This window comes from Girardinichthys multiradiatus, chromosome 1 (genome assembly GCF_021462225.1).
Source record: "Girardinichthys multiradiatus isolate DD_20200921_A chromosome 1, DD_fGirMul_XY1, whole genome shotgun sequence".
Lineage (NCBI taxonomy): Eukaryota > Metazoa > Chordata > Actinopteri > Cyprinodontiformes > Goodeidae > Girardinichthys > Girardinichthys multiradiatus.
Genome location: NC_061794.1, coordinates 40,421,820 through 40,442,365, shown reverse-complemented (window position 1 = coordinate 40,442,365; position 20,546 = coordinate 40,421,820). Strand labels below are relative to the sequence as shown.

Genomic DNA, 20,546 nt, shown 5'->3' with positions numbered 1-20,546 from the left:
ATAATCAACTATCTGCAAATACTTTATTGGTCAGGTGTTATTTGCAACTATGCAAGTTTAAGGTGATGCGTTGTCAGATTATCATAGTAGCTTTCTAAGCCAGATAAACCCCTATGCTAGAGCCAAATATTGAGGCTTTCCTGCAAGTCCTTCAGCTGGGACTAAATATCTGCTGCTTTCAAGAAAACCTAATAATGCAGGATCCTGAATGTCACTAGTGAGTGACGGATAAAATTGTACTGTATCACAAATATGATATTGATTACATTATATGCGATTGGGACTCAGTGGGAAGTAAAGTGGCAAGAAATTTGCAAGCTTGTGTGTTCAATTCCAGCTTCCCCCATCATATGTTGAAGTGTCCTTGGGCAAGACACTAGACCTTAAGCTACTTACTGATCTGTGTATGCCTGTAAATGAGACTAAAAAGGCGCTTTGAATGGTCAGTATGATTAGAAAACCACTTCCTAAGTTAAGTCTATTTTCCATTTAACTTTAAAGTATTGGCCTGGAACTGTTGATAAATGCCAAATCGTAAGTGACGTAGATCAGCAAGAGGGATAAAAAAAATCCTGATCAGGAAACCCCTAGCTTCTGCCTTTATCAGTACATATCAATGTAAGTTTCTTGAATAATGCTCCATTAAATTCTATTTTTTAAAATAACTTAATCAAACAATGCTAAGCAAAAATATAGATTCATGGTTGAAATCTGGATGATGTGACATCACAACAAGGAGGCTGTGATGATGTCAAAATCATAGACTATTTCAAAGGTAGCAGAGAAGGTTAAGATTCTGTGGGATTTCCAGATCAAGACTAACAAATTGGTTATGGCTAACCACTTACACTTTGGTGGTAACATAAGTGTAAAAGAAGGCACTAATGATAGAAGGTAGTGATCCCAAGCAACAGCAACATCAAAAGACATAGATTTAAAAAAAATTCAAATTAAGAATCTGTGGAAAGTTGGGGCCAGGTTGTGACCCCCGAGCTGAAAGAATGGCTCTAGCAGATTCTCAAAGCAACATCTAGGATCTTTGTCCACTAGATTTCAGTCCAAAGCTAAGAGTTAAGGTCCTGCACACAAATCCCATGCTGCAAAAACCTAAGCTTTAGATCATGACTGTTGTTTCTTCTTATATGAGTGAAATTTAGCTTTATGAATGACTTGACTTTCAGTTTGGATTAATTTGTTTGGTTTATCTGCAACTGTGGAAACATTTTTGTTAGATACTGATAAAAAATTGTTTAAATCATTGCAACTGCTGTATATTTGGGTTCTTGTTTGCAAGACATGTACAAAAACCATCCATCCGTCCGTCCGTCCGTCTGTCCATCCATCATTGGATTGTCCTGTTCAGAGTTATTGGAGTCCTGTCGCCGTTTCCAGCAATCAGCAAAAAGTGAGATCTACTCTGGACCTCAGAGTATTCCAGTGCAACACATGACAAACACTGACATAGGCAACTATGCAGGCCTAAAGTTCAACTATGGCCAATTTAAAGTCCTAACTTAGCGAAGTAAGCATACTTATGGACAGTGGAAGGAAGGCAGATTACCAAGAGAAAACCCTCATGTTGTTCCACACAGAAAAGCCTCAAGTCAATCAAGTAACATTTAATAAATATTCAGGAAATGTTTACACTTCCTTAGAAGCTATGCAGACGAATCTGTCCAGTCCCATTTAGGAATATTTCTCAGACTGCTGCACAGTAAAGATGGAGTTTAGGATGACAGCTTTGTCTCATGAAAGCATAAGGCCAAGACCTGACATACAGCTGTCAGGTGGATCAGATGCCCCATTGTGTGTATGTGTGTTAAAAAGGGGCAGAGGTGATGGGCAGGTAAAGGCTGAGTGAGCTGAGATTACTACTGGCTTGAAATATTATCACATGCTTTTAGCACTGTATCACTGTTCATTAGGCTGATGGAACTCCCTGACAACCCTTTGGTAAGTAAGAGAGATGAAGGTGGAGGGAACAGCAGAGAGAAATAGGAGACTGGACACTGAAGAAAAATCTAGAGAGAAAACGAGCAAGAGGAAAATCTGGGAAAATGATAAAAGGTGGCTTGTTTCAATCGCTCACTGTGAGAGAGAAGGTTTCAGAGGTTAGTAGCAATTTCAAAGGACAGCAGGACAAGGCATGTTAACACAATCCCTAATTCTAATTCTGAACCTAGTAACCAAATAGCTGTTGAATGAGAAAACACACGCATCAAAGAAATGGTTTGTGCAGAGCCCATAAAAGCTCCCTGTAAACACTGTGTGATCACAGAAATGCATTAAACGCCTGTCACAAAGACAAGCATAGCTTTAAGGGAACTGATGGCTGCTGATGTCTTGTATGAAGTAGGGAACAGAAGAACAGTAAATCTGTCTTACTATCAGATAGAAACATTAGTCACCGTCACACTCACTTTGCCTTGGCATAGACAACACTTTAGTATATCATCAAACCCAGAACTGTTCTCATTTCTGAGATTGAGTGGTGCTGTGCAACTTGAAAAGCCACTTGAAATGGAAGCACACATTTGCAAAGTAGATGAAAGGTTGTTGTTTTGGTTCCTTTGGTAATCTGAAAACATTATGCATGCCATCAAACCCATAAACAATGCATGATGATTTTTTTTTGGTGTTGTAACTCGCTTCTAATGACGATGAATATTAGGTTGCATACAAAATATGGAAAATTCATCAAGCGCTTCAAAAACCTCCCCAGTGTTGTGGGTCACAGTGAGAATTTCAGTGCAAGTTTAGAAAGTTAGATTTTGTGCTCATTCCTCTTCCTCCCCCCACTGTTCTTCCCATTCTCCCTTTTATCTAATTTTAGACCACTCTAGCCAGCGGTAATTAATTGGCTAATCACAGTTATCTGGCTCATTCAAATGGTTTGTAAAGCAAATCAATAAACCCTGGCAGTTTGCCAGCCATCCACTTTGACAGATGTTGCTCACTAATCTATTTCAGTTTTTTTTTATTTTTCCCAAAGATGTTTATTCTTTTGCTCCCTTTTTGTATTTTAGCAAGGTCAGTGGAGAAGCTATAGAGGAAAAACTCAAATCCCATGCCAGCTGGCAACTCAGAACCAAAAAGACAACTGCTTTGTAGTTCTAGTTCATTTGACAGAGAGAGAAATGTACTCTTTGTTGGAAATGTAAGGAGTCATAGCATCTGTGTGTGCTAAGTCTTTAGCAATATAAGAAAAAAAAAAACAGCTAAAAATAAGAAGCAGTGTTTGAAAAATGTCAATCTTTAGGAATTAATTGTTTTCAAACCACCTTGAGTAGCAATTACTTCAAGTGATGCATTAGTTTATTAAGGTTTCTTGTTTGTTATAATGTTGCAATTTTAATGTCCAGCGCTTTTCTGTCTTAGATTTTCTGCTGTGTTTGGATGGATTGTTCTGTTGTACAATGTACACCGTAACAGATCATACAGCCAAGCTTCAGTTGTTGGACATATCTCTTCACATTTGGCTTCCTTATGCAGTTATCTGCCATAGAACATATGCTAAAGTCAGACAGTCCAAATTGTCCAATTTTTGTGGTTGCAAAGCAAGCCCAAATTATAAACCCTCCCCCACCATGCTTGATAGTTGATAAGTCATTTGTGCTGATGTACTGTGGTGGGTTGTCACAAAATATGCCACTGTGCATTATGTTTAAATATCTCTATTGTGGTTTGTCCAAAACACACCTTTCAAGCCCAAGCAGTGCTTGTTTTTTCTAGCATAAAGGTGTGTGTTAACACACCCTTATGCTTCTGATACTGCAGCTAAAAATCGTACTCGTACTCGTCGTCTTCCGCTTTATCTGGGACCGGGTTGCAGGGGCAGCAGGCTCAGCAGAGACGCCCAGACGTCCCTCTCCCCAGACACCTCCTCCAGCTCCTCCGGGGGGAGCCCAAGGCGTTCCCAGGCCAGCCGAGAGACATAGTCCGCCCAGCGTGTCCTGGGCCGTCCCGTGGGCCTCCTCCCAGTGGGACGTGCCTGGAACACCTCCCGAGGAAGGCGTCCAGGAGGCATCCGGTATAGATGCCCGAGCCACCTCAACTGGCTCCTCTCGATGTGGAGGAGCAGCGGCTCTACTCCGAGCCCCTCCCGGATGGCCGAGTTCCTCACCCTATCTCTAAGTGAGCTAAAAATTTCTTCTGAAATTTCTTCTTCTGATACTCCAGCTAAAAATGTAATCAGTTGCAACTCAGAGACACCATTTATACCTCATAGTTCTTCCTCTGGTACAAAATGTATACAAGTACTAATTAGATGTCACAAAAAATCTGATTACTACACTTAATCTTATACTACACTATACAGGTGATTTGTCTGCACTGAAGATTTACCCACTTTGGTAGGTCGAATTATTGCAGCTGCTCCAACAGCAAGGCAGTCTGACCTATTTTCTGTTTACTTCAGCTTTAATATTTGAACACCAGCAGGCACTCATAGACTGCCTATAGAGTATTGTACTGACACCCTCAGGTGGCCAGGGGATGAAGTAAGTAAAGAATATAAAAAACAGAATGTGAAACATTAATAAATATAAATAAAATGCCAGCAGAACTGAATTTATTTTACCTTTTATCCCAATACAGACCACTTCACAAATCGGGGACACATTGTGAGGAACACATACAACCAGACGTTTCACAAAAGGCGCCTAATATAATTAAGTGTTAACCCACATAAATTGCTTCTTTAGACATATGTGGCAAAATAGGAAACTGTGACAGCAAATTTTAGTGAAGCAGCAATGTTGGAGTTTGTCATGCATTGTGGGTTAGTTTTGGTTAATCACTAACATGGTAATTACTATACTACCCAATGTTAAAACCTGAAGTTACCATGACTTTTTATAATGATGCCACTTCAATATAACTGAAGAAATAGATTTGTTAGATGTGTTTCCATGTATATAATATTTCTGTAAATCTTGATTTGCATCAATTAAAGGAGCAGTGTTATCTAGTGGTGCAACTAAGTTTGAATTATATAGATTAATGAATAAACAGACCACAACATATTTACATACTCAGACACATAAGAGACCCAATCTTTGAAGCCTTATGGGAATAATTTTTGCTTGAATGAATGCATGCAACTGTATATCTGTCCGCTAAATGAAGCCTACACATCTATAATTCATCTAAAAATGTATGCACAGTATAAGTATTTGTCTCTTGTTGTTAGATAATGAAAAACACTTCCTTTGAGACACTGGCAGAGAAAAGAGCAAGCAATTAGAGGAAGTGAAAGGAGAGGGAGACACAGAAGCAGAGAAACAGAAACAGAGAGCTGTTTGAATGTGATTAATGAGATCACTGCAGGGTAGGCGGTGTCATTGTAATACTCTGAGAGGGGAAAAAGCAGGAAAAATAGACTGTCAGGGAGAATAGGAGACTAACATAGAGAGAGGGGCAGAAAGGAAGGGGGAAATAAAGTGAGGGAAGAAAATAAGAGAAGACATCTGGATGACTGACCAGGTTAAATTTAACACTCTGAAAAGATAGGGTAGTAAGAAAAAAAGGACATACAAAGAGAGAGTGAATTTAGCTGGCCGAGAAGTTAAAAAAGGCAGACATAAAGCTTGGATGAATTGAACGGCAGGGGCTCTCAGTTTTCCACTGGCCTTTTAACAGTGGAGTGTTTGGAGAAGCCTGGACCAGGTTTGTCAGATAAAAACCTGGTCCAGTGCTTTACAAGCACAAGACAGCCATGAAAGACACAGCCTGCCCCTGCTGCCTGGGGCTGCCGCTGGACACCGCTGCATCTGGTCCAAGGTTAAGATCCAAACAGCAGGGGGTCAAGTGGATGCTGGGCTCTAAAAAAGGTCATGCAGACATCTTGCCAGTTCACAACTCCATAAACAAGTGGGTAATTAACTGAATTAGGTGGTTGCTTTTGGTGAAAAAACATTTAGCACAAATAGAGTGATGAGTTTTACTGGCCAATACTGATTTCTGGTTTTCTCATTTTCTGCAAAGGAATACAGAACAAAAAACGTTTCCGACTATATTCTTTTTAATTCAATGACCAATATTGATTAACAATGAACATATAAAAGGTTCTGCAGGTTTTTGATAGAGATAGTAGTTCAAAATCTAAAAGAAAGTTAAGGCTATATACAAGATTACCCCGAATTCTGAATTAAATGGGCCAATTTTCATTTTGAGCAGAACGACTGGTGATTGGCCAGTCAGCAACTACAAAATTCAATCTATTATTGTTTTCATCAGTGAACACCATACAAAGACACTAACAACTCTACTCTTTGGTCTGAAAGTTATTACTAAAGGAAGATGACTTGAGGTTAGCCATTTTCAGTATCAGTAAGGTGTTCAATATAACAGAAGATGCTATGAGATTTAAGAAACTATGTAAAACAAAACGTTCTATATGTTGAGACATGACTGTATTTCATATAGGCTGCAAAAGTTGGAGAAAGAGCAAGACTAAAGGCCACATTTAGTACATTTCTATCTACATTCTTTAGAACACATATATGTAGAAATTGCTGTTTTTCGGCAACTAATGCCGATTAACCATCAGAAATATATTTCCAAAAGCTAAGGTAACTCTTCAAGCCTTACCATACAATGATCAAAAGATCGATGATCAGTAGAGTTTATGCATGCCAGTTTTTGATCAAGCTCTTAGTTTAGTTAGCATATCTTTCTGTGGGTGAAAAAACGTCAACACTCTCTGTAGCTTGCCTTAGTCCAAATGATAAAACATAATATTGACCTCTTTTTGCAGTGTGTGGAAATTTCTCATTAAGTTTAAGTTTCCACCAGCAGAAGTAATTTCTTAAGGCAATGCCAGGCTCCCAGCTACTTAGTGCCAGTGGGCAAACAGAGATATCAATAGTTAGTTTACCACGACTTAAATTATCTCTGAAAAGCAACGAGATTAAGTCATTTAAGTAGCTGCAAAGGAAAACAGGTAGGAGGCTGTGCTTTACTTAAAATAATGATTGTTTTAATGTAAAGTGCCTCTTTATTAATATTATAAGAAAAAATCTACAAAGGTTTTGTATTTACGTTGTGAAGGATTAATAAGGACAAAATGTCCAATCTTAAACAAAGTGATGCAACAATTATTTTACCAGGCATTCAGTGAAAAATCATTTCGAAAATGGTAATCTTAAACCAAGTCCACCTTGAGGCAGTTAAGTAGTTCTTTTATCTTGTAATTGTGTTTCTTTAATGACATCTCTAATTTAATTCCTTACATACTGACAATGACAACCCATGGTAAAGTAGTTAATATGGTTCAGTTGTTTTAATCTCAGTTAGCTCAAATCCCATTAAAAAAACCAAAAATGACTAGATTTAACCTGGCAAACATGTGCCTGAGGAGGACACTGTTTTAATTATTTATACATTTGATTTTTTTTTTACAGCAAGTTTTTTTAATACACTTTGCTTTTTTTAAAATAATTTACAAATGGTAGTTCAGATGCATCACAGTACCAAAATGTAATAAATATATGTCATATAGTAGATTTGTATAATTGTGTGTTTGTTTGAATGTGTGTTGTATAAGGTGCAGGAGACAGGACTACTCGGTCACTATTAGGCACTAATTCTACCACTGGAACAAAACGGTTTCTACTTGGTGCTTTAGTTGTTCCTCAGTAGTAGGCAAGTCAGAATTAACATTGTTTATGTCATACTACTCTACTCAACTCAATGAACTGAGGAACACTGTGCCAATATTATTCCCATTCCCTCATGACCGTCGATGCTAGGCAAAGCCTGGTCAAACCAAAGCAGGTGAACAGCCTCTGGGCCTACAGGCCAGACAGGCAGGGCTCTCAGATCATTCCGTCCCAAGTGTGACAAATTTAAGGGCTAATTCTCAAAGGCATGTTTGTGTGGTAAAAGAGCGTAAATGGGTAAAAGAAAGCTTGGGGGGCTGGGGGGGATTTAGACCACATGTCCACCACCAGGGCTCTGTAGAAGCAGCTGCTTGCTTTTAGAAGCCTTTCAACTCTGCAGCGTTTTATGCCTTATGATCAGCTGCTTCCCTCAGTGACACTGTTTGCAGACCACACACAAACCCTGCTGTTTTTTCAGGCCAGTGTGGGGAGCCATGTGATGGGTCCATGCATCCTCTAATTTGTGAACCAGTTCTACAGAACGTTTGTCCAATTAAACACCTGAACCACCCTTTTAAGTTGTCTTCTCTAGCTGTGGACCATATCATCCGAGCCACTTCCTGATTATCTATCAGTGCATGATGAAAAGAAAAGCGCATGTTGTGCAGTACATTTTACTCACCCGTGGATTACTGCAGTTATAATTCAAAACTTAACAGACACAGAAGTGAACATATTTGCTTAAAATTCTAGTCAATGTTATATTGTGTTGCCAATCCTTAAAATTCATTGCATTCAATATTAGTCATTCAAAGAATATCGGTAGAACTCTGAAGCTCTAATGAATGTACTGGGCAGAAAAGACTGCCATGTGGTAATGTGCCTGCTTAGGCCCCCTCCACACTAAAAATATACTACCAACACTAATAAACCATCATAATCTCACCATAGAAGTTTGTTTGTGGTCAAAACAAAATGTGTACCGTTGTGTCCACGTTACATCATGAAGACCTTTCCAAGACCCTGCCAACACTATCCACTTTCAGGCAAATTGTTAATGTAGTGATGTTGTCTTAGTACAGAGTGAAAGAAGCTTTAGCCACCCATCTAAGACATCAGTTTGAAAAGAGAGCTTTAGTAAATAGTGTAAAAAGCCGTTTTTGGTAAACTCTAAAAATCAACACTAAACGGAGCACGTCTCTGGTATCATGCATTCAACATCTACAAGACAACCTTGACTCTCCTCCTCAGGCAGTTTCACAACAAGAACAGCCCAAAGGACTTGTAAGCGAATTGGTCATTGACACAAATGTGGCGTCGACAACTTGCAAAGTGGTGAAACTCCAACAATGTTTTATGAGCCTGAAAATCTCCACCACTCAGAACTGAGCAAGCCTTCCCAGTAAGAAGTGTCTTTAAGAAACAACAACAATTCAGATACTTTCTGTTTTAGTGTTAAAGAATACAATTACCTGCATTAAAGAAAAACTATATTTTCTACTCTAGATCAAAAGCTAATCCCACCAATGGTGAAACCAAAATGTCCAGAAATGTTTTAAATGCCAGCTTGCAAATATACCTGCAGTATGACAGTGGATTCACTCTATGCTGGCTTTTAGACATGATTCCCAAAAAAAGGTGTGTATTGGAGCTATTGTCACACATTGGAATGTAATCACTTTATGCCATCCACACATGACCTCAGCATGTCCGTTTTGCTGCCCTGAATTTGGTTTCTAAGTGGAATTTTATTGTTTCTTGCCATCCATAGGACTGTATAAGTATTCTCCTCACCTTAATATCTGTCTATGTTTCCCCACCCTCTTAATGCCTCATCCTCAATCAACCCTCCCACAAAAGCTTGTCACAGGCAGCGATATCCACCAACACTATCCCTCATGCTTCACCATGCTCCAGCAAAGCCCAGAAAAACAGCAGAATATATGAGAGCCGGTCTGCAGGGAGAGCAAGCAGGAGGGCAGGAAGGAGGAGCGGAATTGAATGGGGAAGCAATAAATGGAAGGATAGGGAGAGGGCAACTTTGGGATGGGAGCCAATCTAATTACAAAATGCGGTGCAATCCTAGTTTCTCTGGCGGCACTAAATTCACATTACAGTGGTCTCCTTCGTGTTCCCTCCCCCAATGCCTTCTTCCTTCCTCCATCTCTGCTTCTCCCTGCTACTCATTTTTATAAATATATATATTTTTTGTATATTTTCCATCATGGATCACACTACTGTCACACTCCTCCTTTTCCCTAGCTTCATGACTTTTTTGGTTGCATGAAAGCATGTATAGGTTTGTGTCACCAGCAAAGCATCAAAGCTTGCCACCCAAGCTGTGTCATGCTCAGATCAGCAGGAAGCCTGAAGCATCCTACTTCATCCGTGTCTCTCACAATGCTCTGCATCATCCTTCTGCAAAGAGGCTGCAGCCAAAGATCACCACATTCATCAGCCCTGCCTCTGGAGACAAAGGGAGTGAATGGATAAACCCTAAAGCATAAATAAGAAAACACATCAGACATAAATGCACACTCCTTCATACTTGATTATTATTTAACCATTCAAACACAGATGCATGAATTAATTGACCATACATTAAAATCTGATAGTTTCCCCTTGATTTGTTGACTGAGTTATGTGCAGATCAGAAACAAAAAAAATTATTTTTTTTCTTACTCATTATAGGCATCAACCGACAACAATTACTCTGATGCACTTTTCTTCTGATTCACTTTTTGAGGCTGATGTCACTACTTATATAAAGGTTAGTGACATTTTCTACAATGCACAAGTTCCTTAGTTTTCTCCTCGTCGTCGTCTTCTGCTTTATCCAGAACTGGGCCGCGGGGGCAGCAGACTCCCGAACATCTCCTCCAACTCCTCCGGGGGGAGCCCAAGGCTTTCCCGGGCCAGCCGAGAGACATAGTCCCTCCAGCGTGTCCTGGGCCGTCCCCTGGGCCTCCTCCCAGTGGGACGTGCCTGGAACACCTCCCAAGGAAGGCGTCCAGGGGGCATCCGGTATAGATGCCCGAGCCACCTCAACTGGCTCCTCTCGATGTGGAGGAGCAGCGGCTCTACTCCGAGCCCCTCCCGGATGTAGTCCTTAGTTTTCTGTTATAAAACTACTACTTGTATCAAAGAACCTGCAGCACATTTTCCCTTTTATGTGTTATTCTGTTTAAAATAAAAACGTCTGAATCGGTCAAATTGGGAAACAGCAAATTAAATGCCAACAAAAAACCGGGAATTATTGTAAGCCAGGAAAAGCCTGATGGGTGCATTTCTGTATTTAAAAAGTAAAGCGTTCTTTTTTCATATTGCCACATAAACCACACAAAGCTTGGCTGGTTGTGGTCATCCTTTCTTTCATTCACATTAGGTGAACAGTCAGAGCTGGTCCAAGCATGCAAATAATGGCTTCACCTTGACCAAGATCATACCTGTATGTAAATTAGGGCAATGCAGTTGCTTTTCTAGTCAAATCTTCTAAAACAAGTAAAATTCAAATAAAATGTAGCAGGCAATGGTTCTACTAAAAATAAGCTTTTGAAGCCAAGTTCAAACAATCAGAGCACAGTTCATTTTCCTAATAATTTAGGGCTCTCCTATCTATAGCTTAAAAAACATAAATTATATTACAAGTACTGTAATGAAGTCTTTGTTTGTGTACAGTTAGGTTGATTAGAGTATAAACTTCTCATTTTCTCATCTAGTGACTTTTTGTATGTGTCCTAGCAGGATTATGGTGCTCTGAGCATTGGACTGTGCTGCTTTTTCTGTCTAGGTGCTCGTCTCATATCCTGGTTAATTCCTTCTTCAGTTTGCTGTTACTGTGGCTACAGTCACGGCTCTGTGAGAAGCAATTTGAGTACGCACACAGCAGCAGCAGCAAGTTTGGCTTTTTTAGCATGGATACTCAGATCAGGGCAGATGATAAGGAGAGAAAAGTGGGGAAATGAACAGCAGCCATAGGCAAAAGTATGGAAGGAAGCACAGAGATGAAACAATATCAGAACAATCTTTTCTTGTCTTTTCTAATTTAACTGCATAAAAGTGATGCAATAGATCTTTAAACAGCTCAAAAGATTATTTTTTTCTCCTCAACACAATCCCCACAGAGTGATCTGTTAACAGATTTCAATTGGAGATAAAATAACACAGAGAGACAACATTTATGCTGAAATACCAGGCTTGAATTACCAAAGAACTTCCTAAATGTAACAAGATGATTGGAATACTTTGGTGTGCATGAAGAAGCATAAAACGTCTTTATAGCAGTTGTTTTTTTTTAAACTGCTGTTTTAGACACACTGATCAGAATTTTGTGTCTGATTTCAAATTGCAGAAATTGACTTTATCTGATTCCTGTTTCTCTTCAAGAACTATAATACAAGAGGATATAAGGAAAGCATTGAAAATGTTTTTATCTCACCTTCTGGCACAGACTGGTCATGAGGTTTTGAAATTAGAAGCAAATGCAAAGTTATGTTATGGGTGAGAGAGCAGTCACTATAAAACAGGGTTTTATCATATTAAAACAGACAAAATGATTACAGAGCTGGCATTTCAAACTGCCTTTATGATATTATCATAGCAATTTGTGTAGATGGCACAGCCACACCATCATTGTAAACAACAGTCTGTTTGTGTATTCCTTAGAGTCTGTAAACCTTTACCTTAATTTTAAGATGATCAAAAGACAGCCAACATTTTCAATCCAGGAGATTCCATAAAAGACAGAAGTTGAAAGCTCAAAAGTACAGCCATGCAATATATGGTTAATTTAGCATTTTCGAGATAACAGCCTGGACTGCAATATGTGTTTGCTAAATATTTGAGTACTATGTATTCTGGCTTTCTAAGTCTGTAATATACTCTATTTTGTAACATTAGTTGTTTAATCCAGCATAAAAGGTTTTAGAAGGTAAGGTCAAGTCATTAAGGACCTACAATCAAGTTGTTTAATTGCCAAAACAGCAGATGCTGGCAAGAAGCAATGTTTTCATTAAAACCATATTATTAAGATTAAAAAATTTATTCTTTTATTCCCAGTATACAGATAAACAACTCATTATCTGGGGTCTGTTATGAACTCAAAGCAGAAGACTAACACTTTTTAGTAATTTGTTTATTTAGGTTATGTCATTATCGCAACATTCACCAATATTATTGCATATTGCAAGACTGCTGTGTTTAGCGTAACCTTGTAGCACTTAGGTAAGGTGCGTTCACTGACTTAGAAAAAGAAAAATCCTGGTGAATCCACTGTGGTTTTAATATTTGAGAACATTTGGTAAGCCTTGTGACAAAATCTACATACATAACCATATTATCTGTATAGCTTAACATTGTGCCTGCATGTATACCAATAGCTGTCACAAATTACTCAACAAAGCACAGGCAAATCTGACCAACTGACAAGTTTTTAATCTCTGAACCCAGAACATAAGGCTCACTTCCTTTGCTGTCACAGTTTGCCAAAGTTCATCTAGCCATTTCATTTCTGTAGCAGTGGTGTGAAAATGTATCACCACAAACTGCCAGGGCACCCTTTACCCTCCGTGGCTTCAGTAGTCTTTCAAAACCAGAGCTAGGAGGCTTAATGTATGGGCCAGCTGTTTTTTGTGCTATCAGTTGGATAGAAGCAGAAAAGGGTCCATTAAAACTAATAGGTTAGCTCAGGTTATTCAGCACTAAAACAAGGTAGTAGAGGACCTGATAATGACCATGACACTGAGCTAGCCACTGGTATCACCCTTCCCTGACAGTTAGACAGCAAGCCTTTCATACTAAGATAATATTGCCTCTGTGACCCATATCCCCAGAAATAGAAGGACCTCATGATGTCTATACACCAGGGACTCTTGACAGCTTGAATTCCTGTGCATCATACTAATGACAAGAGCGGAAATCTCTCACAAGAGAGGTGTTAACTGCTTCAGGAGAACAGGACGCATCAATTACCTTCTTTAGACGTCCACTCCTGGTGCCCACAAAAGCCACACAGTAGCCATTGTAGACATAGGAAGTCACAGAAATCATGCGGTCCCGAGTCTCAGTGTAGAGAGTGTGGCCAGTCACCAGCTGAGAGCCGCCAAGTGGCTGGTTGATGTCCAGACCACAGAAGGAGTCATCTATGGGCACAGGCTGCAGAACGAGAAAAAAAGGTTATTGAATGATTGCTATTAAGTGCCAATAAAAATCAGAATCAGAAAGAGAGTCACCATTTTTAAATAGTTTATGTGGCATAATTTTATGCCCTCCGCAGTACTAAAAAGAGGTGACAGACAAGGTACAAATTAATTATAAGTACCTGCGTCATAATTTCTTATAGCACTAAATAACATTTTTTTTGTTGAGTCTGGAAAATATTGTAACTGAGTAGTCAAACCTAAACTGTTTAATACTACACTTAAAATTGCATCACAAAATGTTGTGGTATTTATTGCAATATCAACAAAAATGATGATAAAAAGACTGTTCGGCAAAAAAACCCAACCCATTTTCAAATGGGCTACTTCAAAACAACAGTTATGTTACTCAGTGCTATCATCCAGCTAAAAAGCACTCAATATAAAAATATAATTGAACCCAATGCATTCAATTATATTTTCAAATATACTGATTTTATAATAATGCTATAATGAAACCAACAGGCAAAAGTAGTTCAAACAGCTAATGTCACAGTATCAACCATATCAGTTTTGGGGGTTTGTAAAAAAATCAACAATTACAGATTATCAGGGGCTGCATGGTGGTGCAGTTGGTAGCACTGCTGCCGTGCAGCCGGAGGTCTAAAACATGCCTATTAGGTTAACTGGTCTCTCTAAATTGCCCTTAGATGTGTGAATGAGTGTGTGCATGGTTGTTTGTGTGTTGCCCTGCGATGGATTGGTGACCTGTCCAGGGTGCACCCCGCCTCCTGCCCATAGACTGCTGGAGATAGGCAACAGCTTCCCAGCGACCCACTATGGAAGAAAATGACTGACTGACAGTTTATCTGTAAATGATTCACTATTCTTAAATTTATTTTCCCCTGATGTTAATAAACAATACAATAATTATCAATCTCTAGAGATAACACATTTTAAGATCAGATACAGTGGTTGGACAATGAAACAGAAACACCTGTCATTTTAGTGTGGGAGGTTTCATGGCTAAATTGGACCAGCCTGGTAGCCAGTCTTCATTGATTGCACATTGCACCAGTAAGAGCAGAGTGTGAAGGTTCAATTAGCAGGGTAAGAACACAGTTTTGATCAAAATATTGAAATGCACACAACATTATGGGTGACATACCAGAGTTCAAAAGAGGACAAATTGTTGGTGCACGTCTTGCTGGCGCATCTGTGACCAAGACAGCAAGTGTTTGTGATGTATCAAGAGCCACGGTATCCAGGGTAATGTCAGCATACCACCAAGAAGGACGAACCACATCCAACAGGATTAACTGTGGACGCAAGAGGAAGCTGTCTGAAAGGGATGTTCGCGTGCTAACCCGGATTGTATCCAAAAAACATAAAACCACGGCTACCCAAATCACGGCAGAATTAAATGTCAACCTCAACTCTCCTGTTTCCACCAGAACTGTCCGTCTGGAGCTCCACAGGATCAATATACATGGCCGGGCTGCTATAGCCAAACCTTTGGTCACTCATGCCAATGCCAAACATTGGTTTCAATGGTGCAAGGAGCGCAAATCTTGGGTTGTGGACAATGTGAAACATGTATTGTTCTCTGATGAGTCCACCTTTATTGTTTTCCCCACATCCGGGAGAGTTACGGTGTGGAGAAGCCCCAAAGAATCTTACCAGCCAGACTGTTGCATGCCCAGAATGAAGCATGGGGGTGGATCAGTGATGGTTTGGGCTGCCATATCATGGCATTCCCTTGGCCCAATACTTGTGCTAGATGGGCGTGTCACTGCCAAGGACTACCGAACCATTCTTGAGGACCATGTGCATCCAATGGTTCAAACATTATATCGTGAAAGCGGTGCCGTGTATCAGGATGACAATGCACCAATACACACAGCAAGACTGGTGAAAGATTGGTTTGATGAACATGAAAGTGAAGTTGAACATCTCCCGTGGCCTGCACAGTCACCAGATCTAAATATTATTGAGCCACTTTGGGGTGTTTTGGAGGAGCGAGTCAGGAAACGTTTTCCTCCACCAGTATCACGTAGTGACCTGGCCACTATCCTGCAAGAAGAATGGCTTAAAATCCCTCTGACCATTGTGCAGGACTTGTATATGTCATTCCCAAGACGAAGTGACGCTGTATTGGCCGCAAAAATGGGCCATACACCATACTAATAAATTATTGTGGTCTAAAACCAGGTGTTTCAGTTTCATTGTCCAACCCCAGTATTTTTCTATTTGTGCAAACAGAAATTTAGCATTTTCTCTTTTTTTTATTATCACTACCTCAGATATAGACCAGCATAAATTGCAATAAACTGACTAGTCAAAATCTGGACTGGAATCACAGGAACTACAACCTCAATTCCAATGAAGCTGGGACATTGTGTAAAATATAAATAAACACTTAAATAAATAAATACTTTGATTATCAAATCCTGTTCAGCCAGTATGCATATGAATTCAATTGCATGTAGGCTGAACAGGATTTACAAAGCATTGTAATCTGTATATATTTTTGTTTCACACAACGTCCCAACTTTAATGGAATTGGGGTTGTAAGACTGAAGTGATGTTTTTGTCAGTTTATTCAAAAATATCACTTCTATCAGATCTTATTTAACTATAGCAGGTAAGGAACAAAATGCAACCTTCATCCTCTATATTCTAAATACTGTAAGAATGCATGATCAATAGTGATAAAAAAATGACGAGTGGGGAGGTAAATGACAGATATGAAAGTGATGCTTCTGGTGTTGAATCAGGTCAGTTGAAACAGTTTGAGTGTCAGTGACCTCAATGTGCCATGTGGAGTAAAGTGAGACAGCCAACCGAGCCCCCCACCATTAAAACATCCCTTAACACCCTCTGAATATTCATCCCTGTCCTCTAACACCAACTCATTTGTTCCCTTTCTGTCAGTGCATCTATCTCTCATTTGCATCCTCTGTAACTATTCATGTCTTTGTTCTTTTTAGAGAAGTACAATTTATAAAGACTAATTTGAGTGGCATTTTCATTTAAGGGAGGCAGATCAGTCTCTGCAAACCCTTTCTGTATAGATTTTCAAGTGTTATAATGCTGATGATGAACAGCAAGCTCCAGTATTAGAGTCACACACCTTGCTTCATTGTTTTACTTTCATTCCCCTTGTCTAAAGGCAATTTTAGATCCAGTCTGCATTACTGTTCACATAAACAGACTGAAACTTGTGAGGTAAATTTCATCATCTGTACCTGATGTACTTTTTTTCTCCACATCAAACCAAAAATTGACAAACTTGCATATTATTGGCCCAAAAATTGTATGAATACAGGCACAAGCATATTGAAGAGTCCCGAACAGTGTGTGTTCACATATGTGTAGACTAGGGCTGCAAATTAGCAAGCATGTGATGACAATATTATAGCTGCATTTGGCATCAATATGAGTAGCAATAAATCCACATTTCCTCACTCCCCTTCTTCTTATGAATCATTACAATGTTTCAGTGTCCTTTCAGTGTACAATGTTTCAGTTTCAGTGTGACCTTTGCATTATGGGCACTATGATCTGTGTCAGGTGTGGGCATCTACTGCAGTAAGAATCCTTTTAACAGGGTAAATTTATTAGCGCCATCCAAAGCATATATTTGTGAGACTTGGAATGTAGTAGCAAACAAGAACTGCATTACAATATGTCCTTTGCAATATCAATATCTTGCCCAATGATATTGTGATGACAATATATTTTCGATATATTGTACAACCATGGTGGAGACCTACAACAGAACCTGTCCTATATGATATCAAGAGCTATCAATGTAAATTGTCAATGTAAGATCATAAAGACAACTTGGTTATGATTTTAGTATTAATTTTATTTAAAAGTTGAACTCAGTTATACACTACTAAAAGAAATAATAAAGGAACATTTTGAAAACACATCAGATCTCAATTGGATATCCTTACTAATATGGAATAGGTAATGGTTTAGGAACAAAAAGATGCATCACCACCTGATAAAAATGCAAATTATCAACCCACAGACAGTTTAATTCAAAGTTACCAAAACATTTAAATTGAAAAACTGAATGTGGCAGTCCCATTTGCTAAAACCTCATCGCAGCAACTCCAAAATGGTACTCAATAGTTTGTGTAGCCACAAGGTGCTTGTATGCATGCCTGACGTTTGATTGTGCCCTGGGGAAGCTCCTTCCAGATCCTAACCAGGGCATCACTGAGCTCCTGGACAGTCTGAGATGCGACCTGGTGGCCTTGGATGGACCTTAACATGATGTCCTAGAGATGTTCTATTGGATTTAGGTCAGGGGAGCATAGAGGTTAGTCAGTGGTATATATTCCTTCATCCTCCAAGAGCTGCCTGCATACTCTCCCCACAGGAAGCCAGGCAATATCATGCACCAGGAGGAACCCAGGACCCACTGCAGCAGCAAAAGGTCTAACAATGGGTCTAAGGATTTCATCCTGCTACCTAATGGTAGTCAGGGTGTCATTGTTTATCCTGCACAGGTCTGTGTGTCCCTCCATGGATGGCTCCCTAGACAAACACTGACCCACCATCAAACCAATCATGCTGAACAATGTTGTGGGCAGCATAGCATTTACTGCAGCATCTCCAGACCTTTTCACATCGGTCACATGAGCTCAGAGTGAACCTTATCTCATCTGTGAAAAGAACACGGCCCCAACTACTGAAAAGCAGTCAAAAAAAAATGATGAGAGGTGGCCTCCACCTGCAAAACCTTTCCGGTTTTTGGGATAATTTCACTGTTGCCCCTTAACACCTGTTGTTAATTTCACTAACACCAAAACAGCTGACACTGATTATCAACCCCCTTTACTACTCAACTGACCAGATCAATAATCTAGGCAAACAAGTCAGCAGATAATACAGTCAAATCAGGACTACACTTCATCCTGCACCCAACTGACCAACCAGGGATGTACACCAGGATCCTGTTTGTGGACTTCAGCTCAGCCTTCAACACCATCAACCCAAACATCTTCCACCAGAAGCTCACCCAGCTCATAGTACCGGCCTACACCTGAATCACCAGCTTCCTAACTGACCAAAAGCACTGTACAGAATTGGTAGAGAAAATGTGTGGTTATAGCTAGACTGAGTTTAGGACAATTCTACTTTACATGAATCTAAATGAACCTTTTTAAGAATTTAAATAAATCTTCAGCAGGAGACTTGATTGATAATGTGACCTCAGGGTATGTCAGTAATAGCTGACAGTGTATTTGACCAGCAGTTAATTATCATATGGTAGTACAAAAGCAAAAAAGCAAGACAAGATGATAGTGTTAGTGAGGAAAAACACACTTAAACAGACTGAAACAAAAAAATCCCATTGTGTTTCACCTTTGTGTGATTAACTACAAAAAATGGTATGAATCTCCGGATAGCAGAAGACTGAATGGATGGGTGATAAATCTTTGATTGGCTGTGTGTGTGAATTCCCCTGGTTCAGCCACAGTTCTATTCCCAGCCACAACCATGCATGAATATAAGCATACTTGCAGTGCAACATGTGCAAAGGGGATATCTGCTGGGCATATAATTAAAGTTGTTCACTTTGAGCTTACTGGCTACCTGTTGTTAGCAACGAGGCAGTGGAAAAGCACACAGACACAATGTGTAATTTGGTCACAAATTGTTTGAGGCACAGTTAACAAAACCATAGGGAGGGTCTAACCTTAAATCGAAGGTCTAATAATTCATTATCAAGATGATTTGCTGGATTGCAATCATTTTCACTCTAATAATATTACAAAAAGACAGGATAATGCAGTGTAAGCCACACCTGGTAAAGATGTAGAATAAGCCTGCCAAAAAGTCATCTATCATTCCAGCAGCATGATCTCACACACAAAAAAAAAGAAAAATCCTAACTCTTGACTGGGTATGTTTATTCAGTAGGGACAAGGAGCCATATTTATTTTGCCATTGTGCAAAGTGAGGTGGATGGTAAGCAAAGTAAAACAAATCCTCAAAAGCTCACTGTCACTGCAGCAAACAGACATTCCATGGGATCACCAAGTCTCCATAACGACTAATACAGGTCCTTCTCAAAATATTAGCATATTGTGATAAAGTTCATTATTTTCCATAATGTCATGATGAAAATTTAACATTTATATATTTTAGATTCATTGCACACTAACTGAAATATTTCAGGTCTTTTATTGTCTTAATACGGATGATTGTGGCATACAGCTCATGAAAACCCAAAATTCCTATCTCACAAAATTAGCATATTTCATCCGACCAATAAAAGAAAAGTGTTTTTAATACAAAAAACGTCAACCTTCAAATAATCATGTACAGTTATGCACTTAATACTTGGTCGGGAATCCTTTGGCAGAAATGACTGCTTCAATGCGGCGTGGCATGGAGGCAATCAGCCTGTGGCACTGCTGAGGTCTTATGGAGGCCCAGGATGCTTCGATAGCGGCTTTTAGCTCATCCAGAGTGTTGGGTCTTGAGTCTCTCAACGTTCTCTTCACAATATCCCACAGATTCTCTATGGGGTTCAGGTCAGGAGAGTTGGCAGGCCAATTGAGCACAGTGATACCATGGTCAGTAAACCATTTACCAGTGGTTTTGGCACTGTGAGCAGGTGCCAGGTCGTGCTGAAAAATGAAATCTTCATCTCCATAAAGCTTTTCAGCAGATGGAAGCATGAAGTGCTCCAAAATCTCCTGATAGCTAGCTGCATTGACCCTGCCCTTGATAAAACACAGTGGACCAACACCAGCAGCTGACACGGCACCCCAGACCATCACTG

General features: G+C 39.6%; 1 protein-coding gene across 1 annotated transcript in view; it reads right to left on the bottom strand.

Moving 5' to 3' along the window:
• Nucleotides 1-20,546, bottom strand: part of plxna2 (plexin A2) — a 277,277-nt gene that overhangs the window by 210,260 nt on the left and 46,471 nt on the right. The window contains exon 3 of the mRNA XM_047362018.1: nucleotides 13,572-13,754. Coding sequence (XP_047217974.1) covers nucleotides 13,572-13,754 — 183 coding nt within the window. The remainder of the gene's footprint in view (nucleotides 1-13,571; nucleotides 13,755-20,546) is intronic.